General features: G+C 37.3%; 1 protein-coding gene across 1 annotated transcript in view; it reads right to left on the reverse strand.

The window, feature by feature from the left end:
* Positions 1-1518: 1518 nt before the first annotated feature.
* LOC143740648 (dynactin subunit 2) overlaps positions 1519-22490 on the reverse strand; it is a 22132-nt gene continuing 1160 nt past the window's right edge. Inside the window, exons 2-14 of the mRNA XM_077232654.1 lie at positions 21978-22046; positions 17041-17137; positions 14834-14895; positions 14659-14757; positions 13525-13685; positions 11855-12005; positions 10768-10833; positions 8927-8965; positions 7938-8015; positions 5313-5384; positions 4961-5063; positions 4532-4623; positions 1519-2352 (exon numbers count right to left, since the gene is read on the reverse strand). Of these exons, the coding sequence (XP_077088769.1) occupies positions 2266-2352; positions 4532-4623; positions 4961-5063; positions 5313-5384; positions 7938-8015; positions 8927-8965; positions 10768-10833; positions 11855-12005; positions 13525-13685; positions 14659-14757; positions 14834-14895; positions 17041-17137; positions 21978-22046 (1176 nt within the window). The 3' untranslated portion in view covers positions 1519-2265. The remainder of the gene's footprint in view (positions 2353-4531; positions 4624-4960; positions 5064-5312; positions 5385-7937; positions 8016-8926; positions 8966-10767; positions 10834-11854; positions 12006-13524; positions 13686-14658; positions 14758-14833; positions 14896-17040; positions 17138-21977; positions 22047-22490) is intronic.

Genomic DNA, 22490 nt, shown 5'->3' on the forward strand with positions numbered 1-22490 from the left:
CATTGAAAAGTGCAAAACACAAAAGTGAGATATACATATATTTCTTTATTTATTCATTAGTTTGAGGCTTTTCAACTGTTTTAAATTTCAGTTAATGTGCGTCTGAAGAGCAATTATATCGCTCTCTACTCCATGTGTTCACTGATCAGTTGTGTTGTGATCTAACAGACACCCGGTTGAAAGTAACATGTTAAACTCCAGCACGTTAAAGTCCTTTTATGCAAACCATAGACCTTTATCTACAGATCTACAGTATAATAATAGGAACATTGACTCATCTTGGAGAGAGTTTCATCGTGTTGACTGTTTTACCCGAGCGCGACGCGCTGTTTGAGTGCTGAGAATGACTGACAGCCGCAGCGGAGGGAAGCACTTAGGTGAAGATTAATTTAACCATTTAAATCTGTAATGGCTTCAGAAAACTTGGAATAGAGTACAATATCAATACAATATCGGATCGGATTTGTATGGTCTCGTCTGGCGATACCCGATCCGGCAAATATTGGTAGTATCGGAGCAATACCGATACTGAGTATCGGATCGGCGCACCCCTAGTATTTACTACTGGGAAACTGAGATCATTTTCATATTTTCAAACATTTATCTATTGTTTATTCGTTTTTCCACAACAGCTAGAGTTAACACAACTCACAATAAACAGGCATGTAATGCTGCCTTCACATGATATCATAATTATCGTAAATACAAGTTTCCTAGTTGGAAATTCCTAGTCGGAAATTGGACATAAATCCCCTCTCTCCTCAAATTAACTACTGGGAAACTCAGAGATTGTTTTGATTCTCCAGTTTCTTGGGTGGGCCATGAATTTTATACGATTGCTGATGTGATTACTATTGTCGATTCGTTTTTCCGCTACATCACCTTGTATTGTTGTGTAAGACTGGAAAAACAAAGAAAATGAACATTTCAACTCTCTTTTGTGAAGTTAGCATCACCGTTTGAGAAGTGAATACATCTTTCTCATGCTGAGATCACATTTAAACCATATAAGATGTTTGGGTGTATTTCAGGGGAATTATTATCATACTGTTTTAAACATGTTTGGTATCATTTGAAATGTTTCATTCCCAAAGAAGTAAACCAAAAGGTAATAAAGTTCTTAAGAGTTTAGAAATGTCTTCCAGGCTAATGTTTGTTAGCAAGTGTATCCATGTGAAGGAAGTTTCTGTCTTGGTCTGGGTATATAATATGAAAATATATATCTGGGTATATAATGAATTGCAACAAGAGGCTCTGTGATTTTTAACTCATGCAAAAACATTTCACATCATGTATTTTATAAATGTCAAAGTTTGCATCTTCTCTTTATTCCAGAGCATTTGAAGTTTTGTATCGATTATCTCTGAACTGAGTATGAAATTGGCAGATACATTTACCAGACATAATAAATTGTAAAAATGTTATTTAATTCTAACGGACTGACATTATTTTCAGAGTTAAAAAGTCAAATATTCGCTCACATTTAATGATGCACAGATAATGAGTCAGATGAAATAATGAGTTAACACATGAAAAAATTTATTTCATTCAATTAAATTCTATGGGAAAACTTCCATTTGGCAGATAAATAACCGTTTTATACACAACAAAAATAGCCTGGGAAATTTTGGTTTCGACATGAACTAAACTAAGCTGAAGAACAAACTAATGTCCGTATGAAAATAATATATAATGCATTGCTTTAATTCATGTAACTTGAGTGAAAAGATTAAATCTTAAATATCAGCATTAGGAAAAGCTATTTCTAACCCTGGTAAAGTTACACTTTATACACATTCAACAACAAAAACAAGAGCATGAAACAGATTTCTGGAAGCATTTTATTATCCAGAGATGCCTTTGAAATTCTATATTGGAAAATTATCATAATTTGTGGACTTTTGTATTCCACACATTAATACAATAACGGTTACAAGCGATCTGTCATGAGAACAAGTTAAAGTACATATAAGCCTGTATTTACACACAGCGTCTGCTCACGTCCGAAACAAAGTCCACGTGGATCATGATGGAAAAGTGCTTCGAATATTTCTCTGCTACAGAAATCACCAGATCATCTCACAGACAGTCTGTGTCTGACGGAGGAAAGGTGAAGCTTTAGGATGGTTGTAGTGTGAAACATTTTGGTCTCGAACTTCATCTAAACTTGCAGAAAAACAAAAGTGCGACATGAGAAAAGCTGGATGCTAACGTGAGGGCCGTCACACTGCCTCGTCCTTCACGCTCTCTCCTCACGACACGCTTTTATTTGGAGAGTTTCTTCATCCTCTGGTCCAGTGCGGAGAAGTTCTCCTCCACGGCCACCAGGTTCTCCTTCATGGTTTGCTGGACCTGACGAAATTATTCAGACGCCAGATATCATATTTATTTTTATTTTTTTACAAGTGTGTGCAGGACACTAGAGTTCTTTAAGGTAAAGCCCCTTTCACACAGCACGTTGATCCCGGGAAATTGCCTGTGTGAATGCAAACACAATCCGGGATTGATGCCGAGTTGGGGATCTAGTAACATTGGCGTGTTCAGTCCCGGAACGCGCGCTGTGTGAACAAAAGCCGTAATCAATGCCGTGCCGTAATGATGGCGCTGAAGCCGGGTTTGTTCGCCAGCATGAAACGGTACTTAATATGCTAGTTTATGATCGAATCAGAGAAAAAGATATACGTTTTTCTATTGAAAAACAATAGACGCTGCTGAGACATTACATGTCACGTGTCTTTACGGGATTTTTACGGGTTGTGTGTGAACGCACTCTCTGATTCCGGAAAATCACTGGCAGTGTGAATGAACCAAAGTCAAACGAACCCGGGTCACTTTATCCGTGTATTTTCCGGAATCTCTGTGTGAAAGGGGCTTAAGTGAGGAGAGCAAAATAAAGTAAACTGTGACATTATACCCAATAATTCTTCATACTGTGACTAACAGTAAAATGTATAAAAATTTGGGACCAAAAATTATTCGGACACTTGATATAAATTTTGATATTTTTTTTACTACTGCACGCAGGACAGTATAGTTCATTTACATAAGTGAGGAGACCAAAATAAATAAAAAAAACGAAAACTGACATTATATCCAATAATTCTTCATACAGTGACTACCAGTAAACTTTATAAAAATGATTCCGACACTTTGAGCTGATCATGTTTTGCTGAAGTGTTTTTTCTTTAATAACTAATGCAGCTTTTTACACCACAGACTGAACAACATGAAGCATTGCTTGGTGATTGGTTGAGCTAAACTGGTATTATCTAATTGTGTAGTTAAATTTAACAGCTGACAGATATTCAACATAATTCATGTGTGAGAGTCTAACAGAAGGATGGACAAAACCAGTGAAATATCAACTGAGTTCTTGTCATAATCAGTGCTCAAAGTGGGCGGTACCGGCACTTCTACATTTTACTCTTAAGCGTACCTGCACTTTTTCTTGTGTACCGCTACTTCTCGCATGTAGCCAGAACTGGTCACCGTGATTTTGCCAAGTAAGACATGTTCCTGGATCAATGTATTTTGTTGATCCTGGAATAACATTCCTGCCCCAAAATTTAGTCCTTACCCAATCCCTACCCATAACTTTTCCCTAAAATCAGAGGGAAATGACAGGTGAATTACACTGATGTTGAAGCACCTCACGCTGGTTCTAAGCCTAAACTTGACAAACTGTAAACTTGTCCCTCAAATCTGAATGGTTGATCTGAAAGTTGTTCCAGGATCAACAAAGATGTTGATCCAGGAACATGTGATACTTGGTGAAATCACGTTCACCATCCGGTACTCGACCACTGACAAAAAAAAAAGCGTCAGTGTCAAGCCCGTTTCACTTTGTTTGCAGTGCGTATTTTTTCCGCACTCATGTAAACAGGTTCGAGCGCTCACACTGCATGCGGATGCGCTCCGGCGATGCGTTCCAGGAGTGGTGTGTGTGTGTGTGTGTGTGCACTGCAGAGATCATTTCCACACAGAGTCTATTTCTGTTGCGCTGCACGCACTTAATTAAAGTGACAGCGCATCGTTCATGGTCAAAATGAACAGATTGACATGAAAATATAATAATATTACCATAAATGCATTTAATTAAATAAAATGTAGTAATCTCACCATACACGCACATACACACACACACGTAGAAATCTCAAATGTCATGATTTGCCAATGCAAGAGAGTACCGGCACCTTTTCCCACTTCAAGCACTGGCCATAATTTATTACCATTTTCGGAACTATAGTGAATAAACTATAGGGGTGGTGATGGCGCAGTGGATAAGACACATGCCTTTGGTGTGAGAGACCCGAGTTCGAATCCACTGTGAGACACCAATGTGTCCCTGAGCAAGACACTTAACCCCTAGTTGCTCCAGAGGCGTGCGACCTCTGACATATATAGCAACTGTAAGTCGCTTTGGATAAAAGCGTCAGCTAAATGAATAAATGTAAATGTAAACTGATAATGTGAGAGATGTTGAAGGTGTGTGTGAATGACTGTGGGTTTGAGTGTGTTTCAGAAGCGATACCTGCGTCAGAAGAGTGGTGTTGTCCTTCAGAGAGTTGTTGATCATCTGCTGGGTCGTGTCTAGATGGGTCAACAGCTGGCCAAACTGCATCGCTGAAATACCACACGAAGAAAGAATAAAAGATCGGAAAAAGTAATAATACACACCTGTACTAACGGCATGAAGAGTTCCTTTATTTAGACATCTCCATCATAAAGTAATTACTGAAATGAATCTCATGACACTTAATAATAATAATCATTTATAATACAATATTTTGCTGCTATAGAACTCATCTTACAATGATCTGTAATTATTATTAACAATAACATTTTTGGAATTATCATAAATATGAATTTCAAGGTTGAAAATTTCCTAGTCAGAAATTGGACATGGATGTCCTCTCTCGTATTTTGTGATGGAGATGAAACAGATGAAGTGATAGAATACCCTGTTCATGCAGTTCTTTGACAGCCGTCAGTCTCTGCACCACCTGTGGGAGGGACGTGGCCATCGCATCCCACTTCTGAACCACATCATACAGCTGAGACACCTGAAACACACCACACCTGGTCATGCTACATCTGATGATGATGTCATCAGTACACCACACCTGGTCATGCTACATCTGATGATGATGTCATCAGTACACCACACCTGGTCATGCTACATCTGATGATGATGTCATCAGTACACCACACCTGGTCATGCTACATCTGATGATGATGTCATCAGTACACCACACCTGGTCATGCTACATCTGATGAACCACACCTGGTTCATTCAGTCATGTGGGACGCACCTTATTCTGGGTCTCAGCATCCTCGATGGCCGCCTTGTGTTTGGCAATTTCATTCATCTTCCCCAGAACACTCTGAAAAAAGAAAAAAAGAAAAATCACACTGCAGTCAGTCTCCACAATAACAGCTCCATATACAGGCATACCAAAAATTATTCAGACACCCAGCACACGTGTTAAACCCTCACTTACATAAATTAACTATAGTACTATAGTTCATTTATGTAAGTGAGGAGAGCAAAATAAAAAAATAAGAAAACTGTGACATTATATCCAATAATTCTTCATACAGTGTCTACCAGTAAAATGTATAAAATATGGGACCAAAAATGATTCAGACACTTTGAGCTGATCATGTTTTGATCAGATAATACCAGCTAAACTGGTATTTTCTAATTGTGTAGTTAAATTTAACAGCTGACAGATATTCAACATAATTCATGTGTGAGACAGTCTAACTGTACGTTCACACCGCCGCCGACTTGAGCTTCCAAAGCTAGCGGGAGTCATTTATTCTCAATGGAAGCTGGCTTCTCTCCGCTGCAAGGAGCGTTAAATCCATCGGCGTCGCGTTTTGAGCGTCAATCAGAAAGTTGAAAGTAGCTCAACTTTATGGTAATGAGCTATGGCGCGGTTCAGCGGCAAGTCGCCAGCAACCAATCGGAATATACGTCCTTCTAGGGCTGGGTACCGAGTTCGGTACTTTTTCGGTACCGACCGAATTGCCTCGATACTACCGAGTATTGAAACATGTTTTGTTTTTCGGTACCAAGTTTCGGTACCTAAGTGCTTAATCTCGTCAACGTCAGTGAAACAATAAGCATGCAGCATGATTGGCTGTGGCGGAAAAACACTAGTTTACGCGGCTGCCCAGAGACGTGGCTCGTCGAACGTGAGGCTGTAGTGTGTGTGTGTATGTGTGTGTGTGTGTGTGTGTGTGTATGTGTAAGCGTCCCAACCCAAATAGATAGAAAATATGTGGAAATGATCAAAAGTTTACCTACCTATGCCAGAAGCACGCATTGCAATATTTTCGACAAGATAATTGCTGCCAGGACCGGCAACACGATAAATCTGATAAGGCACTTAAAAGCGCACAGATACACTTGAGAGTAGCACGTTTATCCGTCTTCGACTGCAAGAACTGGAGCGTGTCACAAATGAACAGAAAATCAGCGTATAGGATACTGGCCTCACAGACATGAGAAATAGTCCTATATACGGTCAAAATATGTCTACTTTTAAACGAAACAATTAGAAATAAATAGTTTGATTACCTAATCCATATAGGCGCGCGCGCGTTCACTAATGCAGGAATGACGAGTCAGCATCGCAATAATCATCTTTGCCGCCAACACACTGTAAACACTTGTTCATTAATAAACAATTAAAATATCTCCTTGCTATCGTTTCCCGGCACATCCATAATCATTAGGCTACTTTTGCAAGTTGCGCAAGCTTCATGTGTGCTGAGCGCGAGCATATATCCCGCACCCCAGTAGTCTATATTTAATTCAATTCACATTTATTTGTATAGCATTTTTCACAATACATATCGTTTCAAAGCAGCTTTACAGAAAATGCATGTGTCTAAATTACAATTTAGAGTGATCTGTTATCAGGGGTGACTGAATGAAAATTAATTGAAATGCATTACACACAGTTTCATTGTTAAACATTGCATTAAGTTAAGGCAGAAACAATGAGCTCATTGAAGTAAAGAATACATGTCGTTAAATGATTAGGAAACATAGAAAATTTTAGCATTGGTGCTTTTTTACAGACTCAAAATATGAATGTAAAAAAGTCAACAAACTGAAAAAATAAAAGTTTATTTTTAGGTAATGTTATATTGATAAAACTGGTTTCATAAGATTGGTATCGAAAAAAGTATCGTTGAGGAACCGGTATCGAAGTCAAGGTATCGGTATCGGTATTGGTATCGAAAATTTGTTACGATCCCCAGCCCTACGTCCTTCGCACTGGCTGATTCCGGAGAAACATACGATGTAAACTTTCGTTCCTACCAAAACGTCTTCTCCGCAAATTCAATAAAGCAGCACCAAACACAACAACTTATCCAGTATCCATAATGATCCAGTGATACACATTTGAGAATGAGCGCAACTTTTATTTGAAATATTTACCAACGCTCGTTTTACACGGGAATGCAATTCATTTGCTCACGGTAACACCGATTGCAAATAATAATAGCTAATTATTCTTTTTTTCCCGACCAAATGTGACCAAAACGGTTATAAAAATGCTGTCCTTATAAAAGCTTGTTTTTTCTGTTTATCACATTTCATGTTGTGACACTTCTCTTCTCCCTGCTACGTCAGAGCGGCCAGAGCGTCAACAAGCTTCCCCGTACTTTTTGATCAGCGTCCTTGGCAGGGCGGCCAGAGCTTATTTGTCGCTCAAGTCGGCGGCGGTGTGTACATACAGTACAGTAACAGAAGGATGGACAAAACCAGTGAAATATCAACTGAGTTCATAACTCTGAGTACTTGTCATATTTTATTACCATTTTCTAAACTATGTGTGATAATGTGAGAAATGTTGAAGGTGTGTGAATAACTGTGGTTTGAGTGTATACTCATATGATGCTGATATCCTCATGTTCACCTGTAGTCGGGCTTCCACCTGGTCCAGTGTGGAGGCGTCCAGCGCACTGACACGAGCCTGCAGCAGCTCGATAGTGTCCTGCGAGTTTATGAGAGATTATTATTCACATCACATCATTCACTCATTTTACATCAAGCTGTCAAGTGGCATCCTAATTTTCTGGTGATTCCAGTCACTAACATGCATGTTAAACTTCTTTTATTTTCATTAATGCATCTCTTTGACAGTAAAGATGTTGGTGGTGTGTGTGTGTGTGTGTGTGTGTGTGTGTGTGTGTGTGTGTGTGTGTGTGTGTGTGTGTGTGTGAGAGAGAGAGAATGTGTTTTAGCAAGAGAGAGAGAGATAGAGAGTGTGTGTCTGTGTGTGAGAGAGAGAGAATGTGTTTTAGCGAGAGAGAGAGAGAGAGAGAGAGAGAGAGAGTGTGTGTGTGTGTGTGTGTGTGTGTCTGTGTGTGTGTGTGTGTGTGTGTGTGTGTGTGTGTGTGTGTGTGTGTGTGTGTGTGTGTGTGTGTGTGTGTGTGTGTGTGTGTGTGTGAGAGAGAGAGAATGTGTTTTAGCAAGAGAGAGAGAGAGATAGAGAGTGTGTGTGTGTGTGTGAGAGAGAGAGAATGTGTTTTAGCGAGAGAGAGAGAGAGAGAGAGAGAGAGAGAGAGTGTGTGTGTGTGTGTGTGTGTGTGTGTGTGTGTCTGTGTGTGTGTGTGTGTGTGTGTGTGTGTGTGTGTGTGTGTGTGTGTGTGTGTGTGTGTGTGTGTGTGAGAGAGAGAGAGAATGTGTTTTAGCGAGAGAGAGAGAGAGAGAGAGAGAGAGAGAGAGAGAGAGTGTGTGTGTGTGTGTGTGTGTGTGTGTGTGTGTGTGTGTGTGTGTGTGTGTGTGTGTGTGTGTGTGTGTGAGTGAGAGAGTGTAAGTGCAAGTGTGTTTGTTAGAGTCTGTGTAAGTGTGTGTGTGTGTGAGAGAGTGTGCATGAGTGTGTGAGAGTGTGTGTGTGTATACCGTCAGACTGGCTCCCTGGACCCCGGCACTGAGCGGACCCTGAAAAAAACACAAAAGTTTCAAATGTTTGCATGTCTGTTTTATGTTTAGTATCATATTTGATCCATCAGGCATTTATGGCTCATATAGTGTCTGATATAGTGAGAATATGGAGGAAAAACAGGTCAATTTTATTCAGAAACTCAAACTGAGCAAAAATATGCTTTTTGTTGCAAATTCTGATATTTATATGAAACTCTGATGATTGTAAATCAATGAGATCTTTATATCAGTAGCAGGTACTTACATAAACTGCATATAAATATCAATATCTGCCAATAATATGTCTTAAAACTAAGCATAGCATTTAAATATCATGATCTTATTATATGTTCAAATCTATGTAGTTTTAAAACATATAATGCAATGCAATGATGATTGAGAGACGAACAAATAAACCTTCCTCAAAAGCCTGATGATCATATTTGATACTCATGATTTTTATAATAAATGATTATGGATAATCAAGTAAACCTGCTTCAGTCCTGCTGAAATATTACTAACAATATCAAAGTTATTCTCATGTTTACTTGATAAAAATCAGTGCAGATTTCAGATCATAAAGACACGAGCTGAAGGACGTTTGTACAATTAAACTGAAAGACTTTTACTTTATAAAAGAGTGTAAACTATCAATCAGAGACAGAAGGACTGGAGGAGATTGACAGGTCTATCATATCATGTTCAATATTTAGAGGCTTCATTCATGTGTCAGATACGTGGCTTTATAGGGTTAAAAGCATTTAAAAGCATCAACTCCGTCAGCAAGAGTTCCCACTCTTTTTCAGCGATCATTTTCCAGGACTTTCCCAGGTCATTTTCAATTTTACTATGGCGGGAATAAAAGACAAGGATCACGCGCTAAAGTGATATATTGCTCTCTAATCCTGAATCCGAAATCGCCCCGTATACCCTCAGATATGATGCTATTTGAGGGGACAGCCATTTTGTAGTGCTGTCTGATACCATAGTGGACGTTACTGACTGAGTGCACTCATTCAATCCCACATTGCACTGAAATAACGAGTGTACAACCGATGTAAGCTCAACAGCTGTCCGAATCATTTTCTCACTCGTTTTCATTCACTCCTTCAAGTGAACAGTATTAGTGGACAAACGTAGAGAATAGTGAATGAGGGTTGAGGGGGCGATTTCGAATTCAAGTCTTTAAAAGGCGTACAGTTTATTACCATGACTTAATATATGATTAAGAGCTCATATTAAAAACTGATTATGACAAATTGTTCTTGTTACCAGTGTCACTATTATAGCAAAAAATATCGGAACTATTTGAAGGTTTTATTTAAAGCTCCAGTCCGTAACTTTTTTTGGGTTAAAAATTATCCAAAATAAATTTGAGCAAGTACATAACCAGCCAGTGTTCAAAACTATCTGCTTGCCGTAGCTCGATTCAAAACTGTACGCTTGTAATAATGTTTTTAATTCCAGTTGTACTGGGGGATTTCCACTGGAAATTAGAGCATGTCTTTGCGTCATTACGTCACATCTGGACACATAAAGGAGGAGTCTCGGCTAGTAGGCTATATTGTGTGTGAGGTTTGAGCAATATACTGATAATCTCTTTGTTCTCTGCTAAAGAAAAACCGAAGAACTTAAAAAATATATATATATATTTTCCAGGACAACAACAAGATTTTCCAGGACATTTTACATTTTCTCAAATTTTCCATGTGTTTTCCATGACTGCAAAGTTTATCAGCGATTTTCCAGGTTTTCCAGGACGAGTGGGAACCCTGATCGGGAACCCTGATCAGTTTTGCTAGTAAGCGTGTCTCGTTTACCTGTTTATCCGAGCCGGAGCCGATCGACATCTCCAGTTCAGCCAATCGCCTCTCCAGCTCCGCCACCTACAGTCACAGAGAGAACGTGCGTCAGGAAGCACATCAGGAAGTGACATCACAACGGATTAGGTATTTGATCACAGGATTTGTGATAGTATCGCAGTTGATCCGTACGGACCTGCTGCCCCATGGTTCGGCACGCATGTGATTCGCAGATGAGTGAGAGAGAGTGGATTGGATCCAACTATTACACTAGATTTCAACAACTAGAAGCAAATTTTATGGCATTACCAAATTCAGAAAAATTAAATCATATTTTGGGAGAAAACTCTAGCTCAATCACAACAGCAGCAAAGTATGTAACAGCCTGCCACAAGCTACGAGAGTCAGCCAGTAGACAAAACTAAAGTCAGAACTAAAAACCTATTGTCTGAAGTGTATTTAATGTGCTTGTTTTTTAAAATAATTTATATATATATATATATATATATATATATATATACATAAATGTATTCATGCATTTTTTACTGATTGATTTATTGACTTTTGTGATTTTGTTCATTGCATATGTAATGGCCAATGCTGTACAAGTCATGCCAATAAAGCTATTTGAATTTGAATTACAGAAAGAGAAAAAGAGTGAGAGAGACTGCAGTCGGTCTTAAAGTGACAGCAGCCTAATATTCCTACTGTCTGTGTCATTAATGTTAAAACAACTAAATACAGCTTTAACAAAGATGAAAATATATTTAATTTCTACAGTGAACAGTGTTATTTTACCTTTATGCTTTATTATTAATACTACTGTTAGACTGTAACTTTGTTAGTATTCATCTCTGCCTGTAATTTGTGTATTTGTTCTTCTTTTACTACTGACTGCTCACTTGTTTTTAATAATGTGTGAACTTTATCAGTTAGGCTAGTAGTTTTTGATGTGGTATCGAAACAACTTGAAGTGAGCTTTAAAGTAATAAATGAAAAGCAAAGTTACCCCCCCCCCTCCCCCACTCATATATATAAAAATGATCCGAGCCGTGAATTTCGTGATCCGTTCCACCAGTATGCCGGATGTTATACAAAGCCGTACCTTGGCAGATTCAGTGAACTTCTCTTGCTCTGGTCGGCTGTGAAGCTCGTAGAGAATAACTCCATCCGGGCCTTTGGGTGCCGCTGTCTTTCCCTCTCCTCCTGAACCGCTCCGAACGCCCCGCGCCACTTCCAGCTGAGTCAACAACCGCCTGCGCCCAGAGAAACAGAGAAGAAGAGATGCTTCACACACTTATAAGAGCAAGAAACTCCGATATGATAAATCATCATGTTCGGTGTTGTATTTGTTGCTCAGGATGTGTTAGAACCATTGACTGTAAAAAAAAATATGGATGTAGTATCTGTGACGTTGATGTTTCCGAAGCCCAAAGTGGGCGGAAACTAAAACTAATAAAAACTAAAACTTGAAATTAAAATAAATTAAACCTAAATTGCAATATTTAAAGACAAACACCAAATAATTCATAAAATGATAAAAGCACATAACAAAATGGCAAAAATGTAATCAAATCAAAAAAAAAATTGTTTCTGGTACAAAGAACCAATTTATAGTGTCAACAATAATTATTATAAATGATTATTATTTTATTATTTTAATAATAATTATTTTAATTACATTTATTTATTTATTTATTTATTTTCATGTATTTTTTTATTTATTTAAAAAGGTTTGAATTTATTTTAATCTTATTTTATGATTCCCCCACCCACACACACATTTTATTACAGTTTTTCTCTTTTCCTGGAGCCCAGTTTGAAAATTCGTCTTATAACATCGAACATCTTTTTTTGATGAACTATAAGCAGGGGTCAGTTGCATAAACTTAGCCACTATGTTAAGACTGTCTTAAGAACTAGTTTGATAAACTAGCAGATAAGAGATAAAATGAGTCTTATTTTTCCCATTCATATTAGATTGTAAAAAGTTAGAACCAGACGTGAAAAAAAAATAATGAGATGACTAATCTTTAAAGGGGGGGTTGAATATGATTTCACTTTTCTAACTTTAGTTAGTGTGTAATGTTGCTGTTTGAGCATAAACAACATCTGCAAAGTTACGACGCTCAAAGTTCAAAGCAAAGGGAGATATTTACTTATACAGAAATTGCTTTTTAAGGACTACAACAAACGACTGCTAGGAACAACACGACATTCCTCCCTGGTTAGTGACATCATGAACCCAAACATTTACATAAACCCCGCCCCCGGGAACATGATTGATAGATTATCATGATAGAATATGCTAATCAATGACTTGAAGATAGTTAACTCAACATCATCTACATAAATTCATCAACTAACTATTCAGAAAAGTCCTGTTGCATTCTACATGTTGTCACTTCTTCTTGAGTCTCTCCATCATTGTCTGACTTCGGTCTGAACATAAAAGGCTGAACAGTTTCTGACATTTTAGTGCGCGTCTGCAAGCTGCTAACACACGAGCTGTTGTAGCTCCGCCCCATGTGCCGGGAGCAGCAGCTCATTTGCATTTAAAGGGACACACACAAAACGACACGTTTTTGCTCACCCTCAAAAAGGGGGAATTTTTACATGCTATAGAAAATTATCCGTGGGGTGTTTTGAGCTAAAACTTCACATACACACTCTGGGGACATCAAAGACTTATTTTACATCTTGTAAAACGGGGCATTATACCACCCCTTTGAGACTAGTCTAAGCAGTTTCTGCAACCGGCCACAGAAGACTCACTTGGCAAGAGCTCCGTCGGGGTCGGTGAGGTTGATGTGGGCGTTGGGTCCGAGCAGAGAGTCCAGATGAGCAGAAACCAGCTGCTGTTTGAGCTGTGCCGCTTGCTGAGCCAAAGCCACCGGAGTCAAGCGCTCCTCAGCACTGCTCTCTTTAGTGGTGACCTGCAGGACACACACACACGTCACACTAAAACATGAGCTGTTTGTCAGCAGCACTGCTATCTTCATGGGCGGAAACAAAGTGAATAACAAAACTCATGTAATTAAAGTCACCATGAAATTAAAATTGACGATATGTATCTTTTCTATGGAATATTGCAGATTTTATTACACCGTTTTTCTCTTTTCCTGGAGCCCAGTTTGAAAACCCGTCTTATAGTTCATCAAAAAAAGATGTTCGATGTTCTAAGCAGGGGTCAGTTGCATAAACTTAGCCACTATGTACTGTCTTAAGAACTAGTTTGACCAAATAGCAGTTAGATAAGAGGTAAAATCAGTCTAATTTTTCCTATTCAAATTAGATTGTAAAAAGTTATAACCAGTCTTGAGAAAAAAAAAATCAGATGACAAATTTATAACGTCACAGTAAAACGTCACATTTGCTGTTTATCAGAAGCACTGCTTTCTTCAGGGGCGGAATAACAAAAGTCATGTGACTAAAGTCACCATGAAATTAAAATTGACGCTTTGTATCTTTTCTATTGAATATTGCAGATGGTGAAATGAGAACTCGCGTGAATGAAAGAGAAGCAGATGTTTCAATAAAAACTAAAACTTGAAATGAAAATGAATTAAATCTAAACAGCAATGTTTAAAATAAAATAAAATGACAAAAGCACATAATAAAATTAAAAAAAATATATAAAAAATAAAATCCAATTCAAAACTAGAATAAAACTAAAATAACTGATATAGTTTCCGGTATAAAGAACCAACTTGTACTGTGAAAAAATATTATTATAGATGATTATTATTTTATTATTTCATTTCTATTCAATTCCACTGTTGTCTTTTTCTAATTTTCAAGTCATGTAATTTTTTTATTTATTTAATCAAATTTCATGCGAATATTGCAGATGGTGAGAGTATATGAGAACTCGGGAAAATGAAAGAAAAGCCGATGTTTATTTCTTACCTGAATACGTTCCACATCTTGGCAGAGCTCGTGAATCTCGTTCACCAGCCGCTGATATTTCTGCTGAGGAGTTTCCTTCACGCCACAACCCTCAGCTAACTGCAGGTCGAGAGAACATTCATCAGGACAAACGATGAGGTACTGTATTAAACCAAACGACTCTTGAGTCACTCACGAGCTCGTATTCTCCAGACTCGTAGCCCACCCTGCTGTTCTTACTGATGCGGTCCGAGAAATCTGCACAAAATCACACCATGTTATTTGAGTATCATTGAAATAGTATTAGAGTTTTGATCAATAGTGTGAATTATATATATATATATAGTTTTTTTGATTAATTATTTATTTATTTTAGTACATCTACATGAAAACTGAGAAATGTTGCATTGGCAACTAGCTGATATAAAATATATTTGGTGAAAATCCAGTTTTTAATGTTGTTTATATGTCTATGTGGTGTTTTTAATGTGCTTTAAAGGGGCCATATCATGCTTTTAAATCGTTCCTTTTTACATATAAATCATACATTTGTGGTCTATATAAAGCAGAACTGCAATGCTTGGGTCTGAATTCCTCATTATTATAGCTCCACAGGCCCCTTTTCTACCCCTTTTCTTATGTGTGTCTGAGAGCAACTCGTTTTGGTGCGGTCTCTTTAAATGCAAATGAGACACTTCATACCCCGCCCCCTCTCCAGGCTGCAGAGGTGACACTCGGTTCAACTCCACCCTGTTCGGCCATTTTTGTAGTTTGATAGCAGAGATATGATTATCTAGCGGCACAGAAACTTTTTATTCACATGTTATTAACAAAATGTCAACAACGGAAGACTTGTCCATCAAGCCTTACATGTTCGAGCCAGAGTCGGACCCGGAGCGAAATGGAAATGAAGACGACGAATCTGCACTTTTGACATGAGGTAACATAGAGTTTTCAAAGAAAGCAACTGAGCACATCTGGGGTTTTGTTTAACAGCCTTTGTCAGCAAATGTTGGTCTGTGCCTTGTTGGTTTAGCCCTCTAAATAAAGTGAAAGTCGATTATTTCTCTTGTTAAAACAAGCACACTAACAAGACAAATGACTACGGCCTAATTTTACCACTAAAAATCTGTATTGATAATATGCTACGTTTAGAAAAGCATCAGAAAACACAGCAGCTAAATGACCATTGTCATAATTATACTCAACAACAGTAATACTGCTACAGACGTGTACTTAAAAAAAAGAAAAGACAAAGGTACTGCTATTACGGTGTAATGAAGCGTGTGGGTTACTAACTTACATCCAACAACCTAACATTTTGAATTACTCTCTCGTAACTTCTGCATCCTTGAGCTTGGACTACAAAATCGCAGCGAGAAATACAAATGGCGGATTGCTCGAAGTGTTTGACCGGAAGTCGATGTCCTTATTTGGCAGTTCCGCTGCAAATACTGTGACGTAATAGTTCAAAAAACGTCATAGATAATAGAAAAATCGGAACAGGTTGAAAAATATGACCAAAACTGAATATAAAGATATCAATGAAGCACCTGAAGAGACTAATTTCACATTATCTGTACTTATAAACACTCCAAATATACAAAAAACTGCATTTACAGGCTAAAAAAGTGGATTTAGCATGATATGTCCCCTTTAAGACAAACCATGTGTAAATTCATAAGTGAACAGCATTGCTGAGTATTTTCTGCTTAAAACTGCAGTGAACCAAAAACATGGTTTGAAATCGCTGGTGTTTCTGAAGTCACAAACTACCTTGTAACCAATCAGATCAACGTGTGATCATCAACGAGTGGATCTCCGAGTGAGTGAGTGGAGGCGGGGCTCATTTGCATATTCATAGTACCGCGTATACTAAATGAGGCGAGGGTGTCGAGTTACATTCAAGATATTTTAAGGCATGAAGAATTTTTTTTCAAGAAAAAAAGGTTTAAATATTTAGTTAGGGTGATCAAAGATGAGTTTATAAAATTATTGACTACAAGGGGACTATTTCATTTCAGGTAAAAATGTTTCCATTTCAAGTAACACTTTTTTTAATGGTTTTTGTTTACTATAATAAAGTAAAACATTAGTCAGACACAAGCAAAACCAGATCCAGTTTCTCTGACTGTAAACTATACTATTGATCAAATCCTCAAAGACCAAATTATAAAATAACCATCTTTATTGAAACACCATTTAAAAGCCAAGACGGGTTTTTTGAGTCTGCATTCATTATAACAGCTTGAATGCATCTCGTCTCTTATGAAAACGACCAGTGAAAAGTAAAGTTTACATTTAAACATTCACAAGAGTGTAACAAACGAGAACAACAACAACAAACCTAACAAAGATAAACTGTCTTTTGTGAGAATTGCTTAAAGAAGTCGCTGTACTCACCCAAACCCTTGGTGCTGACGTGTTTGTCTTTAAACTTGTCGTAAGCGGCATTGGGATTGACGACGATCCGCTCCACGCTGTCGCTGCACAGCTCCTCCTGTGAGACGAGTTATCAACCAATCACACGAGAAACGCATGCAGCTAATCATTAAGGAGACGCTTCTTAAGCTCTGATTGGCTGAATCGTTGAGGCAGCTAAGCCCCTCCCACAGAAGGGGCGTGGCTGATTGAAATGTTGATTTTAAGAGTGACGTGCGTGTCGTGATCACACAGGACTTTTGTGCAGCTCAACTGATTTAATTCACTCAAACAGAAAAACGTGACTCGTAGACCATCATGCATCAGTACGTGCACCAAACAATTTATCCTCTCAAACACACACATCAATCTGACAGAAGAGATTCAAGCCGACGGTGTTTAATAAGCTCCAGAATCATCTAAAATACTGCAGCAAACTCAAAACATCTATGCTTGACTGCAAAACTGTTTAGTGTGTTACTACTAGGGCACTTTCTATGGCTCATTCCCTTCTTTAAAGGGATAGTTCACCCAAAAATGTAAATTCTGTCAGTAATTACTCACCCTCATGTTGTTCAACCCCGTAAGACCTTCGTTCATCTTCGCAACACAAATTAAGATATTTGTGATTAAATCTGAGAGCTGGATCACTCCTCCATAGGCTTCTAAGGGATTGACACTTGTTCCCCGAAAAGTTATTAAAGACATCGTTAAAATAGTCCAAGTGACTACAGTGGCTCAATCTTAAGTTTATCAAGTGACGAGAAGTTTATTTCTGCGCAAAAAAACAAACAAAAATAACGACTTTATTTCAACTATTAATTTCCTTCTCTGTGGGCCTCGAGTGAGTTCACTAGTGTAACAGCGCAGCGCTTCTGTGTTGTACGTCACACGCATCACACACACATGACCAGCGTCGGCCAATAGTGAGCCTACGTGTGACGTACAACACAGAAACACTACGCTATCACACTACGCTAACTGACTCGAGGCCCACAGAGAAGGAAATGAATAGTTGAAATAAAGTCGTTATTTTTGTTTGTTTTTGCGCACAAAAGTATTCTCGTCGCTTGATGAACTTAAGATTGAGCCACTGTAGTCACTTGGACTATTTTAACGATTTCTTTAATAACTTTTCGGGGAACAAGTGTCAATCCCTTAGAAGCCTATGGAGGAGTGATCCAGCTCTCAGATTTAATCAAAAATATCTTAATTCGTGTTCCGAAGATGAACGAAGGTCTTACGGGGTTGAACAACATGAGGGAGAGTAATTACTGACAGAATTTACATTTTTGGGTGAACTATCCCTTTAAATGTAAATTTAGTTTAGTAAACACTACTAAAAGTTCATTATGAAAGAAAACTATGAAGCTGAAACGTCTGTATGTTGCTCTACTGTGGCCATTAAGTTGGAGAAACATGAACACACACTTCCACAGACTGATGAATGCAAGCGTAGGGTGAACTCACACAGTATTTGACACTTTTCTGTTTTAATTGGCAGGGAATGTCAGAACGAAGGGCATTTTCAGCATCATTTAAAGCATATGTGTTGCGTATACAGACTTTTCATTTCTGGAGAATCACTGGGACGAGGACATGACGGAGAACCAGAGATGATGCTTCACGAATCTCACGAACCGACTGACACATTTTACATTGTAATGGTCGTGTCAAATGTTTAACTCCTTAACTGTCTTTTTGAGAAAAAATGTGAAAATGTACTATCCAAAATTAAACAGTTGTAATCCAAGACTGCTTTAGAATATAGACCTATGTAAAGTATGAAAAAGTTATGAAAGTTTAGATTTACTGTTAATCAAATATTAAAATATTAAGCAGCACGACTGTTTCCGGCATTGATAATAAATCATCATATTAGAATGATTTCTGAAGGATCATGTGACACTGAAGACTGGAGTAATGATGCTGAAAATACAGCTTTTAATATTTCGCAATATTACTGTTTTTCTGTATTATTAATCAGATAAACGCAGTCTTGATGAGCATAAGAGACTTATTTCATAAACATTTTTTATTTTATATAAAATATATACTTTACAAATTATTTTTACTATAAAATCGAAGCCATATATCTAACAAAGTTGTGTTCCAAATTTGAAATTGATATCACAAAAAGTTTTGAATTTGAGATTTTGTTCTGTACCAAAAATATCCACCGGGTGTCGACCACATTCCATTGAATTATTTTTTGATCCATTTACCCGTTATAAATGAATACATTTCTGTCCAAATATCACTTCTATCACAAAATAGTCACCAAATATGGAACCTTAAGACTCAGACCTATCCGACGATATGTTTTATGATAATAAAGTAGTTAAAATAATTTTGAAATATGAAAGCTGACGACGCCCACTGGGGGAGGAGCCAGCTAAAAGAATTTAAAGTACCATTTCCATGGTAACGCAATTTCCAATTTCAAAATGGTTTTCACAGGATACATTTTTGAGCTTCTAAGCTTTCGAGTGATACCTAATTTACGATTATTAAAACAAGCGATAGTTAAGGCGGTGACAGTTAAGGGATTAAAGAGATCTATATGCATCACAGCTAAAACTAGTCTGCACTTTACACTGCATTAATTATTGCTCAATATTGCCAATCACATTAATGCTCAGCTCCAAATGCGTGTGGAGTTCACAGATGCACATGCACTGATCACGATCTGATTGGTTTAGAAGAGTGTTAAAGGGGAATCAGAAACTCTTACCAGCTCCTTGGGTCCCCAAAGACAGTTAGAGCAAAAGAGAAAGAGAAAAACAGAAGAGAGTGAGGAAGAGAAGGAGAGAGAGATATTAATGTAGTTATCATATGACATGCACAACAGGAGCTGAAGGGAAGGGAGAACAGAGCGCTGTGTTGTGAGTATCACTGGATTGCTTGTTTATTTCATCAGTCTTAATTAGAGCTGCAGGGCTCGTTCCTACAACTGATACTGAATAACGGCGGTGCATTTCTTCATCTGATCATCTTATGAACACAAAACTGCTCTCGGGTCAGTGGATAATGTTATCTCCACCTGGTAAGAAGAGATTTACACAAGAGCAAATGCTGAAAGCACTTTGAGACGGTCACATGAGACGTTCTACAAAAACGAGCATGTCAAACATTAGTCGTGTTGATCTGGGAAGAGAGCAGATGTTAGTGACACACTCCTTCACTCCAGGAATAAGAAGGATGAGGGAATCAATGCATCCAGATCAGAGTTACAGGCTAAAAGGACGAAGGGTTGCACAACTCATCAAAATAAAACTGTAATCGCAAATCACAAAGATTAAAAAAAGTACTTTATTTTGCAGTAGTTATTACCATATTATTACCATAGTCATAACAGTAAATTAGCCATAATTACATGCAACTAACCCTCAACCAAACCCTAATCCTATAGCAAGTGCATTTGGTTGCTTAATATTACTCAGTACTCAAATATATATTAATATTACTTAATATAAAGTCACTTTAATGTGCAACATGCGCCAACCATCATCTTCATCAGGATTGATGTCAACAGAAGAGAAAATTTAAGGCCAATATAAAAATTTAATTAAATACAAAAAAAATTAAGACACCCATGAATACTGGTAATGTAATTTTACAGTTGTAGAGTTAAATAGAATTATTATTATTATTATATTATTTCTAGTGCTGGGCAATGATTAATCACATCCAAAATAAAAAGTTTGTGTTTACATAATATATGTGTGTGTACTGTGTATAATTATTTTGTATATATAAATACACACATACGCATGTATATATTTGAGAAATATTTGCATGTATATATATTTCTACATCATTTATATTCTATATAAATTATAAATATTTTATATATAAATAACACACAAAATAATTATTCACAGTACACACACATATATTATGTAAACACAAACTTTTATTTTGGATGCGATTAATCGTTGCCCGGAACTAATTATTTCTCCTAAATACTTTCTGATTTACATGTCAAATATTACAATATGAATATTTTGTAAAACATTTTTATACGGTAATATTAATAATAATACTAAAAATAATAATTTTTATAATTGGTATTTTATATTCATACTGACATATAATCAAAACATTTTTGGCCAAATTGTGCAGCCCTCTAAATAAGCACAGCAAACTTGTTTAAAATTGCATTTTACATCACACATAAACACAAAAATTCTCAAAAAAAATTGCAAATTAGATTTTAAAAATTAGCCCTAGAAGTACATTTTTATTTATATAGCACTTTTAAAGCTGCAACACGCAAAGTGTTTTATACAATATAAGGACATATTCTATAAGCAGAGTGATGGAAGGAAGTTAGTGAAAAAACACACTCACATACATACATAACTTCTGTCAAACTGTCACATTTACCACCATTTGTTCCTTAAAACACACTTAAACAGCTAAACGTCACTCCACAGCATTTCTCAGGAAGTTAGTGTTAGTTCTAACAAACAGCATTAAGTTTACAAATTTAAGTTAGAAACCCTGAATACATGAGCCATATTCTGAGTCACTGAGTCATCGAGGTTATTCATTATAATTGAATGACTATATTAAAACTTGTAACACACTTTTACCAATTCACACATTTTCTATACTGTAATAAGCCCACAACATACACACACAGGCAAAACTAGTTATATAAGAACCTGTTCTTAGTTAAAATAAGAGAAAATAATAAACACGCCATGTCTAATTGTGCGACTTTCCCTGATTAGAAAACAGGCGAAAGGCAGGAAGATTTCAACCCATGCATGTCTTACTTGCACAAACTAGCATCCGGAGCGGGTCAAACAGTGATGGTGGGTTAGTGAACGGGGAGGGAAAGTAGAATTAGCTCTAATGTGAGTCACTGCACACACACACACACACACACACACACACAGAGAGATACTCACCGACTCAAACTGCGCCTGGTCATCCTCGGGCAGATCACTAGTCTCATAGACATCAGGCTCGTTGGAGGCCTGTGAGGAAATTATGTAATTTTAATAATAATGTCACTTATAATGTCAAATATATATGCAATATAATGTCAAAGGCACATCAGACTTAAATCCGAGAGAGAGAGAGAGAAAGAGAGAGAGAGAGAGAGAGAGAGAGAGAGAGAGAGAGAGAGAGTGTGTGTGTGTGTGTACATACACAGTATATATACAGTGTATGGCTGGGAAAAAAATCGATTTGATTTAAAAATCGAGTTTGTAGATCAAATCGATTCATATTTTCAAAAAATCTATTTATTTTCTCCAATAATTTAGATGTTTAACAATCTTTGTTGCACAGTGACATTTCAGTTAGGAAAGGGTTTGCTTTTGCAATTTTGTTTTTGATGCACTTTAATTAAATACAATAAATATATATTTCTAACATATATTTACAGTTCGCAGTTATTTTGTTTTAAATGGAGGGGG

The sequence above is a fragment of the Siphateles boraxobius genome, unplaced genomic scaffold (assembly GCF_051911475.1).
Source record: "Siphateles boraxobius isolate OS27281-9 unplaced genomic scaffold, OSU_SipBor_1 179, whole genome shotgun sequence".
Lineage (NCBI taxonomy): Eukaryota > Metazoa > Chordata > Actinopteri > Cypriniformes > Leuciscidae > Siphateles > Siphateles boraxobius.